Source organism: Gymnoscopelus microlampas (assembly GCF_963454915.1).
Source record: "Gymnoscopelus microlampas genome assembly, chromosome: 10".
Lineage (NCBI taxonomy): Eukaryota > Metazoa > Chordata > Actinopteri > Myctophiformes > Myctophidae > Gymnoscopelus > Gymnoscopelus microlampas.
The window spans coordinates 17391270-17416697 of NC_139947.1; the positions used below are offsets into that span (position 1 = coordinate 17391270).

Here is a 25428-nt window from a genome sequence, read left to right on the forward strand (position 1 = left end):
CACAATCCATGGGCCTACATTACAAAACTAACCTACATAACCTACATTACAAAACTAACCTACATAATACATAAACCATCTTATCAGAAAAATGCTTGACAAAAAGTACCAACCATAGCAATAACCCTCAGATAATAAAAGGCAACAATAAGATTCAGATAACAATAAGACCATGAAAACAGTCCAACAAAAGCATTAAACAGACTTGTTCCCCTTCCAGCTAGGTGCTATTATAAGTGTTGTAGACAGTGGCATGATGGATTAGTGGGTTTTCTAACATTGTAAACATTAAAAGCAGTCAATTTATCAAAGTTCATGTATGATTTCAATGTTTGAGCACATGTATGTACTGATAATGAATTAGTTGTTTGCTGCTACATGTTACATGTGATGCAGATGAGAGTCCAGCAGTCCTGGCATGACATGGAATTAAGTGGAAGTGTTTCTCATGTAATGAAAAGATAAAGGCACCACTATAGAGAGACTTAAGCTGTATTTACCAAGGCAAAATGAACCTAGAAAAGATGCATCAAATTCAGCAATTTGTTTCACCAATAAAAGAGTAATATTTTTGTCTCCAGTGGCATCTTAACCAGAACAAATTCAGTTCGGGCGTCCATGAATCTTGATTGCAGGCCCCTTCATAATGAAGATGATGACATTTACTTTGATTGTTATAATTGGTCTGCTTAAATTTTCAAGGAATTCCAAGATACATTTTTTATTAAGGGACAGAATTAAATGTGTGTATTGTGTAGCATCAGGGAGTGTGTGTCTAATACATTGTGTTAAGTATCTTACAGTATGGCATAGTTTGATGTGGGACTTTGCATGAAAGCTTTTCCCAATATGGTTCATGGTTGTAAGGTTTGTCCTGTTTAGTTGCACTGATCAGTGGTGGAAAGTAACTAAGTACATTTACTTAAGTACCGTACTTAAGTACAATTTTGAGGTATTTGTACTTTACTTGAGTACTTCCAATTTCCAATACTTTTACTTCTACTCCACTACATCTCAGAGGCAAAAATTGTACTTTTACTCCACTACATTTACTTGAAAACTTTAGTTACTAGTTACCTTTCAGATATAAATTATGATATAATGAAACATACATTAACCACTTTAAACCTATTTTAAACCTAGGCTATTTTCAAACATTTAGTACTTTTACTTTTGGTACTTTAAGTACATTTTGATGCCAATACTTTTGTACTTGTACTCAAGTAAATGTTTTATTCTGGACTTTTACTTGTAACAGAGTATTTTTATATTGCAGTATTGGTACTTTTACCAATACTGCGCTCGTGTCACTATGACTCAGCCATAACCATATAAGGAGTTCCAAATGCAAGTACACCCAAATATGCGAGTGTGTTGTCTAACCTTCAATGTTTAGTCATGGCATCAGGCACAAACAAATCAGTCAGCTCCATATACACGTCTTCACACTCATGTCACTATGACTCAGCTATAATCAAATAAGGAGTTCCCAATGCAGCTACTCCCAAATATGGAGTGTGTTGTCTAACCTCAATGTGTCGTCATGACATCAGGCGCAAACAAATCAGTCAGAATCATGGAGCTCTAAAACAACCTCCAAAAAAAAGATAAAAATATAAGGCATCACTATAGAGACAGTCATGGACTTAAACTGAGATATTAAGCTGTAATGAAAGACAAAATGAACAAAGATGCATAATATTCAGTTATTCGTTTCACCAAATAAAAGATTTGTTGTTCTTTCAGATTTCCCATTGTCTTGCAGATTGTCATTGTCTCCAGTCCATAACCAAAACAAATTCAGCTCAAGCTTCAATGAATCATGATTAAAGGCCCCTCGGCTAAGCTTCATCATAATGAAGATGATGACATTTAGTGAGGACTTTGATTGTTATAATTGGTCTGTCTTAAATGTTCAAGACATTGTGTTATGTATCTTACAGTATGGCATATTTTGATGTGAGACTTTGCATGAAAGCTTTTCCTTATATAGTTCATGGTTGTAAGGTTCTTCTGTTTAGTTGCACTGATGAGTCCTAAAATTTTGTTTCCATCTAAACATTTTTCCACATTGTTTGCATTTAAAAGGTTTCTCTCCTGTATGGGTACGCTGATGAAGTTTTGATTCTGAACGGGATGCAAAACTCTTTCCGCATACACATTTAAATGGCTTCGCTCCAATGTGAGTATGGCAATGGCGAGTATGATAATTTAGGCTTGCAGAAACACTGAAACTCTTATCACACTGGTCACAATGGTAGGGTTTCTCTCCTGTGTGAATTCTTTTGTGACTCTTTAAGCTCCCAGCAGTACTGAAACACTTTCCACATTGGTCACAGCGGTACGGTTTCTCTCCCGTGTGAATTCTTAGGTGTGTATTCAAGTAACCCATTTGACTGAACATTTTACCACATTGATCACACTGGTAGGGTTTCGCTCCTGTATGACTTCTGAGGTGCATTCTGAGAGAATATTTTATGCCAAATCCTTTCCCACACTGGTCACATTGGTAGGGTTTCTCTCCTGTATGACTTCTTTGGTGGATTCTGAGATTACACTCAAAGTCGAATCCTTTCCCACACTGATCACATTGGTAGGCTCTCACTCCTGCATGAATTCGCATCTGGTGTGCTTTTAGATTTTCCTTTTGGCTGAACCTTTTCCCACACTGATCACAGCAGTAGGGGTTTTCTCCTGTATGAAGTTTCTGGTGACCTTTGAGTTTGGAGCTTGTACTGAATCTTTTCCCGCACTGGTGACAGTAGTAGGGTTTCTCGCCTGTAAGAGATCTCTGGTAATCATCGAATGCCTGGCTTGCGTAGATGTTTTTCTCACAGTAGGTATGGTTCTTCACTGGTAGTTGGGCAGGATCGAGAAAGAGGGAAAAAAAAAAACATAATTCATGAAAAATGAATTGTTTTTAAATAACATGCAAGCTGGTTTCTATAGGGTGAACCCCGAGCTCATATGGTTCATACTGCAATAGCTGAATGGGTGGAAAGTAGTTGTCTGAGGATCAAAATCCCCAGTTCACACCACAGTCTGCCGAGTATGCATTTTTAACAAATTCCTCATGTAGACTTCCAAGAGTCTGAGTGTGTGTGTGTGTGTGTGTGTGTCTCGCTTCAAACTAGGGCTGAACGATTTTGGGGAAAAATCTAATTGCGATTTTTCTGACCGATATTGCGATTGCGATTTGATTGCGATTTTTTAATAAAAAAAAAAAAATCTTAAACTTTTTTTTAAAGTCAAGCTTCAGTTTAGTATTCACTGTGTACGTTTAAAAAGTAATTGGAAGTAATGGAACATTACCAAATGGCATACCATTTATTTACTGTTCTAGATTCTAATAAATAAGGATGAGAACTAAAAGATATGAATTGCTTCATTGCTTCCAACATGTATCTTCCAAGTACTTTTTTCCCATGTATATATTCAAACATTTAGCTGGAATAGAAATAGCTTATTTTTGTAAACAACCCAACATTGAACTTGTTAAGTCATTAACTTATGGCTCAAGAAGAGAAGCTTTTTTCTGAAATTAAGTTCAATAAATAAAAATAAAAATAAAATTAAACAAATAATTACCATTTTGTGTAAACAATTCACAGCAGTGAAATAAGTAGGTCTTTCACTTATGGCTCCAGAAGCATATTTACTGATATCCAGTATTTAGCTTATGTAGATTAACATTCAACTAAAATGTAACACTTTTTTGTCTCACAAGCCAAAGTCCTCTCCTACTGTACATTGTATTACTGCTACTCCTTGGAAGTGAAAAACTCAGAATACATAACGCAGTGGTGGAAAGTAACCAAGTACATTTACTTAAGTACTGTACTTAAGTACAATTTTGAGGTATTTGTACTTCACTTGAGTATTTCTAATTTCCAATACTTTAACTCCTACTCCACTACATCTCAGAGGCAAATATTGTACTTTTACTCCACTACAATTATTTGAGAACTTTAGTGACTAGTTACTTTGCAGATATAAATTATAATATTATAAAACCTACATTAACCACTTTAGCCCTATTTTATACATAGGTAATTTGAAAATAGCCGATCTACAAGCTCACAACTCGCCGCGATGCGACGCGTTGTGAGCTTGTAGATCTGCTATTTTCAAACATAAGTACTTTTGGTACTTTAAGTACATTTTGATACCAATACTTTTGTAGGCCTACTTTTATTCAAGTCAATTTTGAATTTGGGATTTTTACTTGTAACAGAGTACTTCTACATTGCAGTATTGATACTTTTATTTAAGTACAACATTTGAGTACTTTTTCCACCACTGTACATAAGTGACAAAGATACAGTTCATAGTCGCTTCTTTTGTTTTGGGCTTGTTTTCATAGACAGGGTTGCTTATTTCTCTCACAAAACCTGGCAACACTGACCAGGAAGTGCTGTGCATCGTATTGTTTACATCAGATCACAGCATCCAACAGAAATAGTTTAATAATGATGGGAAAAATATAAGTTACACTTACAGAAACAAACATAGATAGGAGCAACACTACTACTACACTACTTGTGTCGCACCGAAAATAATGTTTTACCGCTACGCGCGACACGGCCGTTCGACAAACTTTAAATACTCGCAGCCGACGGCGATACACTATGAGAGGGACAGAGCGAGAGAGAGAGGGGGGGGCGCTGCCCTCTCGCTCCCTATAGAGAGAGGCAGCCACTCTGGATAGAAGGAGACAAGTCCCGCGGGTGCTCTGGGATTAATATTAATATTAAAATTATTTATTATGATAAAAATTAAAAATTAAAAAATCGCGGCCTTTGCGATTAGCTAATCGCGTGGTTTCAAATCGCGATTTCGGTTTGAAAACGATTAATCGTTCAGCCTTACTTCAAACTCACAAAATAAGCACGTGCATGTGCATTAAGGACTCGCTTAACATTTTTTTATGCCCACCGCGGAACAAAATATTCACGTGCGCGGCCAGTCAGACAGTGTGTGGGTGTCAGACATAGAGACAGAGAGATTGTGTCACCGACCACACATGTTCTTCTGTACGTGGTGTTCTTCTGTGCCGTCCTCTGTTGTTGCGTTGCGTTTGTCATTAAATATGTAGCCATGTGCATGACCACAATATTTATAGTAATAAATAGCATATAGCCTATATTGTTGGCTATTAGATCTAGATGTGAGGGCCACGTAGTGGCCCGAACCTCTAGTACATACATATATACGTGTGTGCATTTCTTTTGCTACTTTTTATTGCTGCTACAATGTAGCAGAGGAACCAGAACAAAATGGTTACTCTCATGTACACAAGATGTAATAATAAAGAATCCTTGAACAAAATAGCACATTTGGCCTACAAATATATAAACTTGAGTCAGTGCAATGAATGGAGAAGTCTGATTCACCTTCCATACATACACACACACACACACACACACACACACACACACACACACACACACACACACACACACACACACACACACACACACACACACACACACACACACACACACACACACACACACACACACACACACACAATATCCAAACATTCACTCATCCATTAACTTTAAAAAGAAAAGGACAGACAGTGCCTCAGTTTCACCAATACATTTTGGCCACTTATTTTGCTGAATTCAAGAGTTTGTATCCTGAAGACACCTTGAACATTACAAAATAGCAAACACATGTTCAATTTGACCTATAAATGATGCGTAGCACTTGAGGTTACACGCATGCGCATTACTATGTGGGTGTTTAGGGATGAGTTATTACAATGGTGTTATGCAAGACCCATAAGTCATACGCTGACGTGCCAATCAGCTGTTCAATTAGGACGGTTACTTAAGCTCACCTCAGTCTCTGTTCTTCCTCCTGTCATTTGTCCCTGGACTAGGGTTGTAGTACTCGAGACCGGTCTCGAGTTCGCATTTTTATTTACTCACTTTAGTATTGAGGCCTGTGGGACTCCGGTTACCCATATGGGGTTTAAGTGGTTAATAATTCAATTGCTTTTCTGATTGGGCATGACATTAACCTGGTCAAGATTCTCATCAACGCAGATGCTACTGATAGAAGACTGGTGGACTATGGAGACGTTTCTTTTGTGTTAAAGGACTCTGATCCTAGGCTGTCAAAAACCCTGACTTTAGCTGAATTCATTGCAGCTTTTGGAGTCTACAGAGACTGAATTTGTGAGATGTACCCCCAGCGCACAGAGGAATTGGACACATACATGGCCATTATAGCTGATCTGGCTTTATTGTATGACGGGTCCTCATTTTACGAGTATCATAAATCATTTTCATCCAACGCTGCCATGCACATCCAAAAGTTTAACCAGCGCTTGGATTGGTCTGTGGTTGACTTGTCACTCATCAGTAGACACTTCACTGGCCATAGATTTCTATGCTGCTCCGTTTGTGGCTCATTCAACCATTCCGCTAATTTATGCCCCAAAACCGTAGTCAAACACGAGTCGCTTCAGCAGCAGCCCCAGGCAAATTCGACCCCGATAAATTCTGAATGGCAACCGAAGAAACAGGTGCGGTGTATACTGGGAAACCACACTGCCATATGCAATTATTTTAATGAGAGTGTATGCACATTCAAATTCTGTAAATGTATGCATGTCTGCTGTTGGTGCGGGGACAGTCACCCGAGATCCGTCTGCCTGCGGAGAGTCCGCCCTGTAAAATCAGCTAAATAATAAAAGAGCACCCATCTACCCCTGTTAATGTCCCTGCTTTGCCCAAGGCCCTCAAGAACCATCCTTTTGTTAATCATATTATATTATTGACTGGTCTAGTTCAAGGGTTTCTGGCTGGTCTAGGATATAATTCCTTTAACAGGTCCGTTCATGAAAGTCCTTGCGGTCTTGTTTCCAATGAGGGCCTGTGAGCAATTAGGAGTTAAGAGTCTTGCTCAGGGACAAATTTCATTTCATCAACACATTTGCTGGCCTGGCCTGGAATCGTACCTGGGGCAACCAGGGCCTCTGGCTCCCTAGGCGGGCTCACTAACCACTCAGCTATGGCCGCCCCGTCTGTGTTGGCTCCCTAAAATTGTACATGAGCTTATTAAAAAAGAAGCTGACAAAGGTTTCCATAATTCACCATTTTCCCTTTTCAGAGTAAGCCCTATAGGAGTAGCAACACGCAAATATTCAGGAAAAAAGCATCTGATTGTCGACCTCTCCGCCCATCATAACGGCCCAGTTCCAAGCATTAACGACGCAATTACTTTATTTCCATTTCCCCTTAATTATGCCTCTGTCGACAACGCAATCCAAATGATAAAAGCTGCTGGCGCAGGTGCTTGGTTGGGTAAAGCAGAGTGATGCCACTTCACCCTTCTCAGTGGCATCTTTTCAGGGTGAAATGGCGTGGACATTTTTATTATGCCATCAAATTAACTTTAGGGTGTCGCAGTAGCCCACATATTTTTGATTCATTATGAGAGGCGCTAGTTGGATTTTATCAAACACATACAAACTGACGTTTGTTCTTCTTCTTTTAAATGATTTTCTGGTCGTAGATTTCCCTCATTCACCTCCAGCTCGTTGCATTTCAATTTTAAATTTAAACGATTGTCTGCAAGATTTTTTAGAGCTCAGCTGCCAAGATCATGAGGAAAGGCTTGTCAAAAAGCATATGACTCAGCATGGTTTTTCTTTTCCTCTTTCTGTTTAACTTTTTCAATTAAGCCTATCCCCAGTCAACATTCTTGCGCTTTCAAAGTGCATTCCTCAGAATCCCGAAAGCTTCAACCCTCTTCAATTAAAGCCAAGTTAGCTGGCATTCAATGTAATCTTCGGTGCCTGGACCCTTCATCATGTAGTATTCTCAGCCATCCTTCCATTAGTCTGCTGCTCAAAGGCCTCAAAAAAGCCACAAGGAAAAGATAGTAAGTAAAATCCTTGGGCCGGTGGTCCTCAGCTGCCTATGAACGTTATGTGCGCCTAAACCGAGCAGAGATTTTGCTGGCTCAGAATTTAATGAGTGCAAGTACTTTGTAATTACTGCATCTGAGTGGTAATACATATGTTATTACTATGCATATCTGGTGGTTGCTGGGTGAAGTTCAGTTGGTTGCATAAACACAGAGCTCATGTAAAATAGTTTCAGTAAAGTAGAATATTCCTCTAGTAGGCACTAGAGGAATTGCTGGGTGAAGTGCAGTTGGTTGCATAAACACAGAGCTCGTGTAACAATAGTTTCAGTAAAGTAGAACATTCCTCTAGTTGGCATTAGAGGGATGGCCTAATGGTGAGTGCAGCCAAGGCCTCTCATAGTTCACAATAAGTTAGTATGCCCTTGCTGATCCCAGACGCTTATCTTCGTGTCTTTTTGGGGGAGAAGAATGGGATCAGCTTGGTCACAAGGTGAGTTTCACCCCACACATATTCCTCTAGTGCCCTATCGGCGAATGCAGCCAAGGCCTAACATCGAGTTCACGTAATGTTAAAATATCCTAGCATGATCCAGAATTGCATTGCTGCACTTCGTCACTGTGTCTCCTCTGGGAGTCAAGCGGGATATCTGCTTGGATGTATCGGTGATAGTTCACCGTAGGGCGTTCTTGTTTCTGCGTGTTGGGGGTTGTTATTGTACTGTATATCTATCTCCCTGCTATTAATGGTTAATGATGGTTGTCTAATTGTGCTGAGCAGGGAGAAAAATTTAGCAGAGCCTGAAGCCCAAGATAAAATATCATAATTATTCACACTTGTATTCTCATTCTATAATAAAATATTGGTTCAATCTATTCATGAGTTATCTGACTGAAATAATACGTAGCTTGCAAGCTAGTTCAGGCAAAATAAACTCGAGAGGTTACACGCATGCGCATTACTATGTGGGTGTTTACGGATGCGTTATTACAACAGTGTTATGCAAGACCCATACGTCATACGCTGACGTTAGCATAACTTGCTGCAATAGCAATGAGAGAGATTTTATGATTTTTCGAATATTCGTTACAGTATTACAATATTTACAATATAATCAGGCCAATGGTGGCAATTTAGGATACTAGCATAAACTCAGGTGTATTATTGCGATTATTCAATATTATTTAAGACAATGATGACACAAGCTTGTTATGAAAGTTAAGTTCTAATGGAAAAACATGAGTAGTTATTGTACCAGATGTGTGGGATGTCTCTAATGACAGTCGGTTCTTTTCAAGACGTTGAGCTGAGAAGCGAAGATAGTTGTATATGAGGTAGTTGAATGAGCAGCAATGATATACATTTAATATATGCAAGAACTAATGTGTGGTGGTGTTTTTGTATTGATGTAGAAAATGTGAATATGTCAGTGTAGTGAATCCAATGTATTACTGGGTTAATGGGAAAACATGAGTAGTTACCGGTGTCCTCTGGCGTCTCCAATGAGCGTCTTCGTGCCGTTCTCTGCCGTTGTTTCTCCAGCCGTTGAGCTGAGAAGCAAAGATAGTTGGATGTGAGGTACTTGAATGGGCAGTAGTGATACATGTAATATATGTAAGAGCTGATGTGTGGTGGTGTTTTGTGTTGATGTAGTAAATGTTAAAATTAGATTTTATTTATATATCTTTAAAATATTTGTAGGCCTATGGCTTACTTTCAACAAAAATATAGGCTAATACTATTAATAGTAATAGTATTAATAATTGTAATGGCCATTGCTCACACCACCAGTTTGTTTTACTGTAAACTTAAGTGGAGTGGAGGAAGCCAGCAGCGCAGTCTGCGCAGAGTGCTGCTACACACTGCCCCCCTCCGTCTCCCCTCTCAGTCTCAGACACACGTGGGATTGATTGATTGGCAATATACAGAACACAACTAAAGATGAACAAATTTAAAAAAAGATAAAAAAGTCACGACCAACATGAAGGGGACTGTGATGATGCCTACTTTGTTGATTAACACAGTAAAAAAATCCCTCATAATAGGTGCTTGTGGTTTAAAAATCTTTGAGAACCCCTGATTTGAATTGATTTCAATGCTGCTAATACAGGCTACATGATGGTGGTTTATTTTTTGTTATCGTTTTGTAGCCTACTGTTATAGCTGTAGAGTCCTTTTGTACCATGTGCATGCAAAAGTGCCTTCCAGTAAAAGAAAATAACGGAATTCCATTTGTCTTTTTTTGCAGGGGGGGGGGGGGCAATAATCGAAAGTTACTCGCCAGGGCTGTCCGATTTTCTAATTTGATCATGGTCAGTTTCTGGCATCCCTACACAGGACACAGGCAGTCTAATGAACGGCACTGGGGTTCTGAGGTTGTAGGTAGAGTACGAGGCACAAAGCTGAATGCCATAGATCAGCCCAATGGTGGCAATTTAGGATACTAGCATAAACTCAGGTGTATTATTGCGATTATTCAATATTATTTAAGACAATGATGACACAAGCTTGTTATGAAAGTTAAGTTCTAATGGAAAAACATGAGTAGCCTAGTTATTGTACCTGTTGTGTGGAGTCTCTCTAATGACCGTTTCCGCTCACGTGACAGTCGGTTCTTTTCAAGACGTTGAGCTGAGAAGCGAAGATAGTTGGATATGAGGTAGTTGAATGAGCAGCAATGATATACATTTAATATATCTCTGCTGTCCGGCAGGAACCATCTAACTCCAAAATGTTCATTTTTCAGGAAATGAAAAAAAAATGGAGTTAGGAGGTTTTGTTCATCATTGAATAGAACAGCTGAATGGACCTCCAAGCTCACAATGAGGTTGGAGGTCAAAAGGGGGTGGAGCCTGGAGTCAGCAAAACCAGCTAACTCCGATGGACTTCGCTGGTTTAGCAGAACATTTGGGGATCCAATGGTGGAGTTAGCTGGTTTTGTCAGAAGCACTTTTTGTGTGAGGTTTCCTCATTGACGTGTGAGGAGAAATGTGCGCTGTCTGTGGCCGTGGGGTGGAAGAGAGAGACATGGCCCGGCCCTAAAAAGAAAATACTTTGTTCTTAAAACAAACAGTGGGAAGATAAACTGTGTTAAGCCCATGAGTGGAGATGTGTCGGAGCCTTCTGAATCTGCACCTTGTGTCAGACGGACTGTCTGACTCTGTAGCACCAGGTTAGAACTCCCTGCAACGCTCTGAACCAGAGCTACTGTATATCAGAGGGAGGTTTCATAACATGCTGGCGACACGAAATAAAGGTGCATCTAACATTGCTCTACCGAAAATAAGTTGCAGCATGTGAGGTTACGTTAGTATATAGCTTATAGTTAGACACGGACTGAGCTGCAACAGCATGGACTGTCAGCTGAACAGTGCAATGTTTAATGATCCAAATACTGCAAAGAAAATCCAGGGCTGAGATGATAAAAGCCCCAACACTGTGCTGGATATTCTGAAAGACCTGCAGCAGGTGAGCAAGTAAATGCTTGTTTAGTGTATGTAAATGCCCAGTTTAGTGAATGCTATGTATTGCAGGGGTAATGGGAAAAGATGAGTAGTTACCTGTGGCCTCTGCCATCTCCATTGAGCATGTGCGTGTTGTTGTCTGCCGTTGTGAGCAGCAGTGATGTAATAAATGTAATAACTAATGGCTGGTGGTGTTTTTGTGGCGATGTGGGAAATGTGAATATGGGAGTGTAGTGATTTCAAAGTATTGCAGAATGGGAAAGCATGAGTAGTTAGATACCTGTGGCCTCTGCCTTCTCCAATGAACATCTGCGTGCTGTTCTCTGCCGTTGTTTCTGCAGCCGTTGAGCTGAGAAAAGAAGTGAAGAGAGTTGGATGTGAGGTTCTTGAAGGAACAGCAATGATATACATGTAATATGTAATGTGTGGTGGTGGTGTTGTTGTTGTAATTGTCAAGCTGGCAGTGTAGTGAAGCCTATGTGTGACAGGGTTAATGGGAAAACATGGGTAGATACCTGTGGCCTCTGCCGTCTCCAATGAGCGTGTGAGAGCTGTTCTGTGCCGTTTTTTCTCCAGCCGTTGAGCTGAGAAGTGAAGTGAAGAGAGTTGGATGTGAGGTTGTTGAATGAGCAGCAATGATATACATGTAATATGTAATGTGTGGTGGTGTTGTTGTTGTTGTTGTAATTGTCAAGCTGGCAGTGTAGTAAGTCCTATGTGTGACATGCTTAATGTGAAAACGTGAGTAGATACCTGTGGCCTCTGCCGTCTCCAAAGAGCGTCTCTGTGCCGCTGTCTGCCGCTGTTTCTCCAGCCGTTGAGCTGTGAAGAGAAGAGAGTTGGATGTGAGGTTGTTGAATGAGCAGCAATGATATACATGTAATATGTAATGTGTGGTGGTGTTGTTGTTGTTGTTGTAATTGTCAAGCTGGCAGTGTAGTAAGTCCTATGTGTGACATGCTCAATGTGAAAACGTGAGTAGATACCTGTGGCCTCTGCCGTCTCCAAAGAGCGTCTCTGTGCCGCTGTCTGCCGCCGCTTCTCCAGCCGTTGAGCTGTGAAGCGAAGAGAGGTGGATGTGAGGTAGTTGAATGGGCAGTGGTGCTCCATGTAAGAAATGTAAGAGCTAATGTGTGGTGGTGTTTGTGTCGTGGTGGTGTTTCTGCCGTCTCCAATGAGCGTTTCTGTCGCAATGTCTGCCGTTGTTTTTCCAGCCGTTGTTGCTTTGTCTGTGGCGTTGTTTGAATAGGATGGGCTGAGAAGGGAATATATGGCAGAGGTTATGTGTGGTGGGTGCTTGTGGAGGCTGCACTGAGCAGAGGAATGACGTTAGTGGTGTGTATGTCGACAGAGAATTGCATACACACGTGCAGGCAGAATGTAATGCAGCTGAAGGTGTGTTGCTTCCATTGATGTGTGAAAAGAGGAGCACGTAAGCAGAGGTTTTTGAATGAACAGCATTGATATACATGTAATGTGTGGTGGTGGTGTTGTTGTTGTAATTGGCACGCTGGCAGTGTAGTAAATCCTATGTGTGACAGCATTAATGGGAAAACATGGGTAGATACCTGTGGCCTCTGACGTCTCCAAAGAGCGTCTCTGTGCCGCTTTCTGGCGCTGAGCTGTGAAGTGTTGAGCTGAGAAGGGAAGGTAGTTGGATGTGTGGTACTTGAAGGAACAGCAATGGTAGACATGGAATATGTAATATTTGGTGGTGTTGTGGTGTGGATGTTGTTCTTGTGAATATGTCAGTTTAGTGAATTGTATGTTTTACAGGGGTAATGCGAAAAGATGAGTAGTTACCTGTGGCCTCTGCCGTGTCCAATGAGCGTGTGTGAGCTGTTCTGTGCCGTTGTTTCTCCAGCCGTTGAGCTGAGAAGTGAGGTGAAGAGAGTTGGATGTGAGGTTGTTGAATGAGCAGCAATGATATACATGTAATATGTGTGTTGTTGTTGTTGTTGTAATAGTCAAGCTGGCAGTGTAGTAAGTCCTATGTGTGACAGGGTTAATGGGAAAACATGAGTAGATACCTGTGGCCTCTGCCGTCTCCAAAGAGCGTCTCTGTGCCGCTGTCTGCCGCCGTTTCTCCAGCCGTTGAGCTGTGAAGCGAAGAGAGGTGGATGTGAGGTAGTTGAATGGGCAGTGGTGCTCCATGTAAGAAATGTAAGAGCTAATGTGTGGTGGTGTTTGTGTGTTGATGGAGTGAAGTAGTTACCTCTGGCCTCTGCCGTCTCCAAAGAGCGTCTCTGTGCCGCTGTCTGCCGCTGTTTCTCCAGCCGTTGAGCTGTGAAGAGAAGAGAGTTGGATGTGAGGTTGTTGAATGAGCAGCAATGATATACATGTAATATGTAATGTGTGGTGGTGTTGTTGTTGTTGTTGTAATTGTCAAGCTGGCAGTGTAGTAAGTCCTATGTGTGACATGCTCAATGTGAAAACGTGAGTAGATACCTGTGGCCTCTGCCGTCTCCAAAGAGCGTCTCTGTGCCGCTGTCTGCCGCCGCTTCTCCAGCCGTTGAGCTGTGAAGAGAAGAGAGGTGGATGTGAGGTAGTTGAATGGGCAGTGGTGCTCCATGTAAGAAATGTAAGAGCTAATGTGTGGTGGTGTTTCTGCCGTCTCCAATGAGCGTTTCTGTCGCAATGTCTGCCGTTGTTTTTCCAGCCGTTGTTGCTTTGTCTGTGGCGTTGTTTGAATAGGATGGGCTGAGAAGGGAATATATGGCAGAGGTTATGTGTGGTGGGTGCTTGTGGAGGCTGCACTGAGCAGAGGAATGACGTTAGTGGTGTGTATGTCGACAGAGAATTGCATACACACGTGCAGGCAGAATGTAATGCAGCTGAAGGTGTGTTGCTTCCATTGATGTGTGAAAAGAGGAGCACGTAAGCAGAGGTTTTTGAATGAACAGCATTGATATACATGTAATGTGTGGTTGTGGTGTTGTTGTTGTAATTGGCACGCTGGCAGTGTAGTAAATCCTATGTGTGACAGGATTAATGGGAAAACATGGGTAGATACCTGTGGCCTCTGACGTCTCCAAAGAGCGTCTCTGTGCCGCTGTCTGGCGCTGAGCTGTGAAGTGTTGAGCTGAGAAGGGAAGGTAGTTGGATGTGTGGTACTTGAAGGAACAGCAATGGTAAACATGGAATATGTAATATTTGGTGGTGTTGTGGTGTGGATGTTGTTCTTGTGAATATGTCAGTTTAGTGAATTGTATGTTTTACAGGGGTAATGCGAAAAGATGAGTAGTTACCTGTGGCCTCTGCCGTGTCCAATGAGCGTGTGTGAGCTGTTCTGTGCCGATGTTTCTCCAGCCGTTGAGCTGAGAAGTGAGGTGAAGAGAGTTGGATGTGAGGTTGTTGAATGAGCAGCAATGATATACATGTAATATGTGTGTTGTTGTTGTTGTAATAGTCAAGCTGGCAGTGTAGTAAGTCCTATGTGTGACAGGGTTAATGGGAAAACATGAGTAGATACCTGTGGCCTCTGCCGTCTCCAAAGAGCGTCTCTGTGCCGATGTCTGCTGCCGTTTCTCCAGCCGTTGAGCTGTGAAGCGAAGAGAGGGGGATGTGAGGTAGTTGAATGGGCAGTGGTGCTCCATGTAAGAAATGTAAGAGCTAATGTGTGGTGGTGTTTGTGTGTTGATGGAGTGAAGTAGTTACCTCTGGCCTCTGCCGTCTCCAGCCGTTGTTGCTTTGTCTGTGGCGTTGTTTGAAGAGGTTGGGCTGAGAAGGGAATATATGTCAGGAGTTATGTGTGGTGGGTGCTTCTGGAGGCTGCACTGAGCAGAGGAATGACGTTAGTGGTGTGTGTCTCGACAGAGAATTGCATACAAACGTGCAGGCAGAATGTAATGCACCTGAAGGCGTGTTGCTTCCATTGCTGTTTGAAATGAGAAACACATAAGCAGAGACACACACACACACACACACACACACACACACACACACACACACACACACACACACACACACACACACACACACACACACACACACACACACACACACACACACACACACACACACACACACACACACACACACACACACACACACACACACACACACACACGAAATTGTGTGTGGCGGGGGGTGCAAAGAAAAGGGAAAAAATCACACCCTGTGTGAAGGAAGCGGTGCCTTTGATGAGCTTATTTAATTGGGCTATATATGAACTAGACTAGAGGAACAATGTTAAATCCCTGTAAATTCATTTCAAGGCTACTGAACAGCGCCACTGGAAGCAAATCACACCCAGGTGTTAGGTGGTGCAGGTATATAGCAGTGGGGCCAAATGCATTCCAAGGTGAGTGGCAAAAAGTGATCTGTCATAGCTGACAGGGTGGGTACCCAAAAGCAGACACAGAGACAGGGAAGTGGTGGCAAACAATTGTTGTCTTTAACTAATATTTTTGTGGTGTGGGTGCTGTTGTAGTGTGAGGCCTGGTGGAGGCAGGGTACTGTTGTGACTGCCTTGACTCTTAATTGACAATGATTGACACCTGGCATAGGCAACCCCTCAGCTCATCATAGAGATCTTGCACCTGTGTGTGATTCATGGTGGGGAGTTCTGTGTGTGTCTGTGTGTGTGCGCGCATGCACGTGTGCAGGTCTGGCTCGCATGTTTTCTTGCTTGTGTGTGTGTTCACGGTGCGCCTTCACGGTGTCTTGAAGTGGCGCATGTGTTGCAACGGTGCGCCTCGCAGGTCTGCATGTTACGCGTGTGTGTGTGTGTGTGTGTGTGTGTGTGTGTGTGTCTTCAGAAGATCCTCGGCATCACTTGGAGGGACAGAGTGCCACACACAGAGGTACTGGAACGGTCAGGCAGCTGCAGTATAGAGTCCATCCTGAACCAACATCAACTCAGGTGGCTGGGGCATGTCATTCGTATGCCCAGCCATAGACTCCCGCGCAAAGTCCTCTACGGCCAGTTACACCTTGGCCAACGCAGTGCTGGTGGGCAGAAGAAGCGATTCAAGGACCAACTGAAGACCACACTGAAGAGAGGCCGGATCAAACCCTCTTCACTGGAGGAACTCGCTTCCTGCCGCAACCTCTGGCGTTCTCACTCTGCACAGGGAGTAGAGTATATGGAAAGTCAGCGCACAGAACACCGTGCAGCAAAGCGTGCAAAGAGGCATGCCCGCAAAGCCACCCCTGCTCCCGTCAGTATCGCTTTTACATGCCCGGTCTGCAACCGCAACTGTGGATCCAGGATCGGACTATTCAGCCACCAGAGGACTCACAAATAGGAGAAGATGGTCATCATCGGACACGATGGACAACCACAAGCAAGCAAGTGTGTGTGTGCACGCACGTGTGCAGTGCTGGCTTGTGTGTGTGTGTGTGTGCATGTCTTTAAGTGGCACATGTGTTGCAACGGTGCGCCTCGCAGGACCGCATGTTACGTGTGTGTGTGTGTGTGTGTGTGTGTGTGTGTGTGTGTGTGTGTGTGTGTGTGTGTGTGTGTGTGTGTGTGTGCGTGTGCGTGTGCGTGAGCACGAGCACATGTGCAGTACTGGCTTGTGTGTGTGCATGTCTTTAAGTGGTGCATGTGTTGCAATGGTGCGCCTCGCAGGACCGCATGTTACGCGCGTGTGTGCAGTGCTGGGTTGTGTGTGTGTGTGTGCGTGCGTGTGTGTGTGGATGTCTTGAAGTGGCGCATGTGTTGCATCTTTGCCGTGCTCGCACGGACCAACACACACGGTCAAATGTAGAGCGGCTGGCACCGCTAAAAAGCAACACAAAGCTCTAGTGGCTGGAAGCTGCAATAAAGGGCGCTGGTCCATGCTTACGTTGGTGTTTTGAAGGTGATTGTGTTTGAATGGAAGATGCAAGTAGTATGCTGCACTACACCTACTATGCTGTTCGTGACGTACATGAAGTTATGGACAATGACATAGTCATGTGAGTGTGCTAATGGATTTAGGCTGCGTTGTGTGAAACACAATGTGTTGGAAAAATGGGTGAATAAGAAGAGAACCAATGTAGGCTATGTGCTGGTCGTTGTGTTTTTTGTTAGATTGAGTGAATATGTTATTAGGCAGAAATGTAAGAAATGTCATGCACATGGCTACGCATGGAATGACAAACGCGATGCTTCAATGGAGGAGGGACAACAGATAAGCGCAGAGTCAGACACACACGCGCAGACACACACGTACAGAGTGAAACAGGTTGAATTTGAGTTGTACATTACCTGATGTGTCTGGCGTTTGCATCATGTCATTGCAATATATTGCACTGCCATTCATCTCCGTCTTGGGTTCAGTGGAGTGCTGCATTGTACATTAATGGCAACGTTATGGCATACACCTAAATACCTTAGTTGACCCATGGGCATGACCCTTGGGCCATTTTAATTGTCACAATCTCTACAATCACAGACATCTGGGTGACGAGCCTACTCACAGTCACATAATCCCTCCTTTCAATGTGATGTTTTTGAATCATAAAGGGAATGGCAGCCACACTCTCGTTGCTTTGCTGAATGTAACGCCCACCCACACCCATGCATAACTCCGGGCCGTTACAACACGCAGCACCTGTGCACACATTGCCCACAATAGCAAAATGACATTGGTCACGCCTCCACATTGTACATTCACTAATAACACCTGACGTAAACTACGACGTGCGAGCCGTGCTGGCGATCACGACCAAGGACAACTAGTTTCAACACTCACCATCGGGAATGTTGATAAAGGCAAAGGCCCAGCGAAAAAACGCACGGCAGGTCGCCCTGCTGGTCCCAGTGCTGCTGCCAAAAAGAATAAAAGTACTCCGTCTGAGTCATCGTCCGGCAAAGCTAACAACGTTTCATTGTGTCTACACTGCTAAGACTTAAAGCATCAATCGATAATCAGGATCAACGCTCTTGAAAATAGCAGCAAAAGTCCAGGATTTTCCGGTTCGTCTACGGCAACTGCAGGTTTTTTCAAGCGGCAACTACAGGGTTTCCCCCAGCGGCAACTGCAGGTCCTCCAGCAGCCGCTAGTACCACGCCATCCCAGATCCAATCTGATATAGGCCTAGTGGTTCGAGTGTTGTCACCGTGTCACCACGCGAAACCTGGGAACAGCGTTCCGGCCCCTGTCACAGGCTCTCCTTTCCTCTTTCCTGCTACTGCCATCACTGAGAGCCTCATTTGTGAGGTGTACCCCTAGCGCAGAGAAGAATTGGACACATGGCCATTATAGCTGATCTGGCTTTATCGTATGGCGGGTCCTCATTTTACGATCATAAGTCATTTTCATCCAAAGCTGCCATGCACATCCAAAAGTTTAACCAGCGCTTGGATTGGTCCGTGGTTGACTTGTCACTCATCAGTAGACACTTCACTGGCCATAGATTCCTATGCAGCTCCATTTGCGGTTCTTTCATCCATCAAGTCGTTTTCCCATATAAGTTAACCAGGAAGTGAACAAAAAATCCCTAGAAACGTCCAAAGACGTTGGCGGTCTGGGCTTTGGATTTACAAACGTCCAAAGACGTCGTTGGCAGGGAAGAGTTAAAGGAGGAGTTCACCCAAAAAATGACTTATTTTCTATCAATTGCACACCCCATGAAGCCTTGAATTCATAGATTTATTTTTGTTTTTTGTGGCATTCCTAAGCCAATAATTTGATGACCATGTGTGTATCCGGTAGGAGACACAAATAATCTACTTTGTGTCTCCTACCGGATACATTAGCTGGTAGGAGACGGGAATCAAATTATTGGCTTAGGAATGCCACATTCCTAAGCCAATGCCATCTTCCGGTGTCACCAGGGGGTCAGTCCCTACAGAATCTTCTCGCGTGAACACGAGGATTCTGAGCGACAGAGCGCTCTGGCGGTCATTCGGGACTCATATAACCGTAGTTACACACGTAACTATCGTTCTATTTCGTCCCTGCTAACCGCCAGAGGCGGTGCTTAAAGCACTGAATGACTCATACCAAACGAGCCGCGAGGAATCCTGGTCACAAACCTTAGACGGAAGAACCGGACTCTGGCAAGAGGACCACGCCCAGTGGATGGGGAGTGGCAACATTCACCTAAAATCTAGAGAATGTGCCCGGTGATGCCCATGAGGCAGCGGCACAGATGTCCTCCAAGGATACCCCTCTCAGGGCGGCCCATGACGTGGAGACGCTCCTGGTGGAGTGGCACTGTATGCCAGGTGGGATGGGACAGCCACTCGCCCCATAGGCGTGGCTGATTGTGTCCACAACCCAGTGGGACAGGCGCTGCTTGGAAAGCGCGCCCCCTCTGTTAGGGCCGCCGTGACAGAGGAACAGCTGTTCGGACCGCCGAGTATGGGCGGTTGCTCTGATATAAGCCCTCAGGGCCCGGACTGGGCACAGCAGCTCCATCCTGTTCCTGTCGGACCTCTCCCCCGGTGGAGGGTTGAATCGGGCCAGCCTTATGGGCTGGTTGAGGTGCGCCATAGGGTGACACCTGACCCGTCTGAGTTCCACCTCAGACTGGACTCGCTAACGGACAGGGCATGCAGCTCCCAGACGCGCTTCGCCGAAGTAATCGCCAGGAGGAATGCGGTCTTAAGAGAGACCCACTTCAGCCCTGCCTGCGCCAAAGGTTCAAAGGGAGGCCCGCATAGGGCATCCAATACAGTGGTCAGGTCCCATGCTGGGGCTCTCGGGGCTCTCGGAGGATGTAGCCTCCGAGCCCCCCTCAGGAAGAGGGACACCAGACTGTGGCTCCCTACAGTGGCATTGTCTATTCTAGTGTGTCAGCTCGAAATGGCTGCCATATAGACCTTTAGGGTCGAGGGAGATCGGCTCTTACCCAGGAGGGACTGTAGGAACTCCAAGATGGTAGGTATGGAGCAGTGCACTGGGTCCTCGTTCCGACCGCTACACCAGTCGGAAAACAGCTTCCACCTGTTGTCATATTGTAGCCTGGCGCTCTAGCGTTTAAGATGGTGTGCCTGACCGGCCCTGCACAGCGGCTCAGCAGCGGTTCGGGCCCTCCAGTAGCCAGACACACAGTTGAAGCCGTCGAGGATCGGGATGCAGGATCCGACCTCCTAGCTGTGAGAGCAGGTCTGTCCTGTCGGGGAGGCGCCATGGCGCCCCGCGGCAAAGCTTGTGGAGCAGGGAGAACCACGTCCTCCCCGGCCAGAAGGGGGCCACCTGCAGTATGGTGTGACCCTCCAGCATGACTCTCTGAAGGATCTGACGTATCAGAGGAAGAGGCGGAAAAGCGTATAGGAGCGCCTCCGGCCAAGGGTGCGCCAGCGCATCCTGACCCAGAGGGTTGGACGTCTCCGCCAGGGGGATTTACAATCATTATAATCAGGCATGCAAACAGCCCCAAGGTGAAAAGGGTGACAACATGTTGTTTTTTCGGGTCAGGTGTCACACTATTGCCCTATTTGGATTCAAAACGGCTATTGTAGCTGAAAAGCTACAAGTTTGCATGTCTGAATAATGCAAAAACAGAATTATTTGTTTGCATTTGCTTTTTTTCTCGCCCATATATTTTCATAATAAAAAAAGTGTATCGTATCGAAATCGTATCGAAGTTGTGAGCCAAATATCGTATCGTATCGTTTGGTGAAATTAGTGTATCGGCACACCCCTACGTCTCCCGGTATGTACATCGCCCGAAGGCTCGTCAGACGGGGGGCTGCCCACGTAAGGAGGTCCGTGGACATCCGTAGCAGCCGAGCGGATTTGGTCCCGCCCTGGTGGTTGATATGGTACACGGTCGAGGTGTTGTCCGACCGCAACGGCTGCGACGGAAGTTAGTCTGCCCAAAAGGCTGAGGAACATGAGGAGCGGCAGCCGTCTGCCTCTCCGGAACGCGGGCAAGAGCTTCAGGATGTCGTCCACCCGGCGGGGGGATGGACATGCTGTCATGTTTGTAGTACTCAGGGCAAGCCCAATGAATGTGGTGGTCTGGGATGGCGTTAGGCAGTTCTTTACTGTATTTACCTTTAGACCCAGGCGGGCCACGTGAGACAGGAGCCGTGCTGTATCTTCGGCTGCCTGCCCCCGGGATGGTGCGCACACCAGCAAATCGTCCAGATAAGGCAGGATCTTCATTCCCTGAGATTGTAGAGGCGCCAGTGCCGCTGCCACAGACTTGGTAAAAATCACACCCTGTGTGAAGGAAGCGGTGCCTTTGATGAGTTTATTTAATTGGGCTATATATGAACTAGACATTTTAAGTGTGTCTTTAAGTGTGTCTTAGACATTTTAAGTCTGTGCAACCTTGTGTTTGAGAGGTAGGGTCGGTTCTCTACAAGCACTTCCTGGTAAAACCAGAAGTGGTCATTTTTGATGAAGTAGGATGTCTGTGGGACCACCCACCAAGTTTGAGACCTATAGCACGCTGCAAACTGGCTTTATGGCAGTTTAAATCCCAGCCAATAAGATGATGGAGGGGCGGGGCTTAAGTAAGACAGCTCGTCCCTATTGGTGGTCTAAGTCCACAAACCAAATTTGGACTTGGTGGCATGCTGCAAACTGGAGTTATGGCTGTTTATAGCCCAGCCAATAAGAATACAGAGGGGGCGGGGCTTCAGCATTTAAAGCTTGTCTCTATTGGTGGTCTAAGTCCAGATGCCAAATTTGTATTTGGTAGCATACTGCAAACTGGACTTCTGGCTGTTTAAATGCCGTGCTCAAACGGACGGACATAACATACGGACGGACATACGGACGTCAAGTGTGTGTGTGTTCGTGTGTGCGCATGTGTGCAGTATTGGCTTGCGTGTGTGTGTGTGTGTGTGTGTGTGTGTGTGTGTGTGTGTGTGTGTGTGAACTACTCCTTTAAAGTGTATGTACGTGGCCAGATCGTTTCTCAGCAGGCTCTAGAGACACTTAAGTGCATAATGAATGATCACAAAATGTTGACAGATTAAATACTCAAACTCAACCAAAATATGCAAATTTTTCCATCTCAAATGTAATCTCCTTTCTACCCCAGAGACACAGGTTTGTCATGTTTTATAAATATGGCAAGAAGGTTGACAAAATCTATCTACTACATAGCATTTTATTGTATTTGTACATTTTATAGTAACAAAAACAACTTAATTTATGGTGTTTAAGAAAGAAAGAAAAACGTACGTCCAGGTGGTCTTTAACTTCAACGAAGTTCACTGGAGAAGACATCTCCACCTGCTGGCTGGACACTATACAAACTGGACTGGAATAGAAAGAAATGTGATGCGACATGGGTTGTAGATAAAGATTCAATGTATATCAGAGTTAACAGAGCAGGACCCAAAATAACATCCCCAAGCTTCAAAAGTGTTGAACTTTGGTAGAACCTTGGATTGTATAGCTGCCTGTGCATGATGGAAGCCCAAATATTGTCCATCTTCATATTGATCCCTGATCATAATTTTGATGCACCAGGGTTTATATTCTTGTACTGTTAATTACGGCAGCTGTAAGTTCCCCCTCTCTCTTGATATCAGTCATGTTAACAGTCAGTCGGTTCTATGTTAAAGGTAGTAGAGGCTAGGTTAGTCAGATGATTGGTGCTACCACAGAGAGAAGAGATGGTTTCCCAGAGCGCTGTTCAGAAGTATCATGTTTATTGTTTTAATAGAGTGACTACTATGGTGAGAAGTGTAGGCCCGTCCTGTTATCAAATATATCCACATATATCTACATATTTGTGGGGCACTGCAAACTCTTTAGAGAACTTTCCCACCTAATTAACCATAGAAAATATCCATATCAAAATATATTTCAATTAAGCTGCTAGCATATTTTGAGATGTGTTGTGATATTTTTTTTTAAACAAAATCATGTTATTTTATGGTGCAGTTATGGGCAAAATGTGCTTTTGGAAGTAGCAATGAGGGGCAAAAAACACAAAGTTTTAAATATTTGTGAATGATGACACACGAGAGAGAGAGAGAGAGAGAGAGAGAGAGAGAGAGAGAGAGAGAGAGAGAGAGAGAGAGAGAGAGAGTCTTACTAGAAACAGTCCTGGCTGGCACTGGAGAACTAATCTTCACCTGCAAGCTGGACTTCCCAGACTGGTCTGGAATGAAAGAATAGAATAATGAATTTAATAATAAGGACTTTGATTTGACATGGATGTAGGTGTGTGTGTTTGTGTGTGTAACCTTCATTTGTGGGATGACTCCTATGTCTCCCCATAGGAGTCCCCTCTAACAGAGGTGTTATAGTGGCTCCCTATGGGGAGACACAGAATCTAGGCTACCTGCGTATACGTATAGTAGATGTCCATTACCTTTAAAATGATCCCATATCTTAATTATTTGAGCAACAGGGGTGCAATGATACACATTCAAACATCAACTGACGAGGGTGTTGTTTGATAATCCTAGTATTTACAAAAACGAGAACCCGCAATACCAGTTTGAAAGCTCATCACACATCAAGCCACTGCATCAGGGTTAATAATAATATCATTGCACAACGCAAAAAAATGACATCTCACTTATGAATGTTAATTGCGGCAGCTTTAAGTTCTCCCTCCTTCTTGATGTTGACAATATACATGTAACCCAGGTCACAACTGAATTAAATTAAATTAAAAGCTTGTTTACCCATGGTTTAAGAGGGGCCGGACATAATTGTAACATCCGATCCGTGGCCATGGGGTAAGCACTTAATCTGAACGTTTATGTAGATGTAACGGACGTCAAAGTGCAAAGACTATTTTGAACTAACTCTAAAACGGTCATTTCATTATGACCGTTTTGATCCAATAGGCTAACACATTACCTGCCACATGCCCTTTCCGTCTCGGATAAAATAATTTCCTTTTTTTCCCGCAAAATTGTTGCAGGATGCCTTGCAAAGAACAGTAAAGAAGAGAGGTAGCTGCTAGCCGATTAGCTGTGTGTGTGTGTGTGTGTATTCTCTAGGCGTGGGCGCCATACGAGCTCGGCGCGTGCGCACTGCGCAGTAGAAGGCGAGCCTTTTGGGCATGCGCGTACAGAGCAAAATATTGGAAGTTTGGGAACGTCTCTCTCTCTCTCTCTCTCTCTCTCTCTCTCTCTCTCTCTCTCTCTCTCTCTCTCTCTCGCTCTCTCTCTCTCTGTGAGGCTGAGGAGAACGGTATTTGTTTCATATTCTTTATGTAAGTAATTGACAAATAAAGTGATTCTTGATTCTCTCGCAAACACGTGACTCTTTTAGCTTAAAGGTAGGGTAAGTGCTTTAGGGGTTAAAACAAAAACGTGTTTTGTTTTGTTTTGTTTTGAACTTTAATGTCATGCAAATGATATACACAGCAGAACAAAACTATGATACATCCTGAATAGTATTGAGAATATAAAAATACCAATATTCATTATATAAATAGAATCTAAACAAAATTTAGATAAATGCATAGTGAATAATATTGCACATCTAAATACAATTAAATGTTTGATTATTATCAATATTAAAATGTGCACATCCCTGCCATGTTAAGTGATCAGATGAGAGGGCTGTGAACGCTTTTGAGATGTTCAAGTGGGCCTGATGCAGAAAAGGCTGGGAACCACTGGTCTATAACATTGTAATATGTTAAGAATAAGAATCCTTTAGTACAGTATGTCCCTTCCTCTCATTGCATGGTGCTGTTTGCTACTCACACACCACCCCATTCACATCCAGACCAGGGAGAAAGATGGAGACAGACAATGAATGTGTATCAGAGAGAGGGAGGAAGACATTAGAGACGATGAACAACTGCTAATCACATGCCGACGTGCTACTCTTTCAGGGCTCTAGGTCTAAATGTAACTTCATACATCACCTTTCTACTTGTCTGATTCATTGATTGATGTAGGCCTACTTTATTTATTAAGACATGAGAACAACAGTACATGGAAGTACAAATTCAAGTCTCTTGCAGTTGGAGCTAAGAAGTTAGCTTACTCTACATCTGCATTTTAATCTGCTTATAACACAGTATAATTACAGTTGTAAGAACTCATAAATCCTTGTAATTCTTTATGACCATCAGCTTTACTTATACAGTATTATAATACTTCATAATTACTGGACAGTTACAGACATCGTTTTTTGGCAATTATGGATCACTAGTGTATTATAATATTCATACAACAGGACAACAGTCATACAGACACAAAAGCATAAA

General features: G+C 43.6%; 1 protein-coding gene and 1 long non-coding RNA gene across 2 annotated transcripts; both read right to left on the reverse strand.

The window, feature by feature from the left end:
- Positions 1 to 1331: 1331 nt before the first annotated feature.
- On the reverse strand, positions 1332 to 10516 carry LOC311053604. The gene is made up of 3 exons (XR_014601654.1): positions 10445 to 10516; positions 9364 to 9432; positions 1332 to 2853 (listed from the first exon to the last, which is right to left on the reverse strand). It is a non-coding gene; the product is annotated as an uncharacterized lncRNA (long non-coding RNA).
- Positions 10517 to 11618: 1102 nt separating this feature from the next.
- LOC311054111 (uncharacterized protein) lies at positions 11619 to 24171 on the reverse strand (the record flags this gene model as incomplete). Its single annotated transcript, XM_084069991.1, has 18 exons — positions 24063 to 24171; positions 23287 to 23352; positions 22425 to 22503; positions 21285 to 21452; positions 17543 to 17621; positions 15004 to 15066; positions 14819 to 14887; positions 14595 to 14663; positions 14360 to 14428; positions 13795 to 13863; positions 13562 to 13630; positions 13377 to 13445; positions 13150 to 13218; positions 12915 to 12983; positions 12333 to 12401; positions 12100 to 12168; positions 11862 to 11930; positions 11619 to 11695 (listed from the first exon to the last, which is right to left on the reverse strand). Exons 3-18 carry the CDS (start codon positions 22467 to 22469, stop codon positions 11619 to 11621), a joined length of 1191 nt encoding a protein of 396 aa, XP_083926117.1. The 5' UTR covers positions 22470 to 22503; positions 23287 to 23352; positions 24063 to 24171.
- Between the last annotated feature and the right edge of the window lie 1257 nt (positions 24172 to 25428).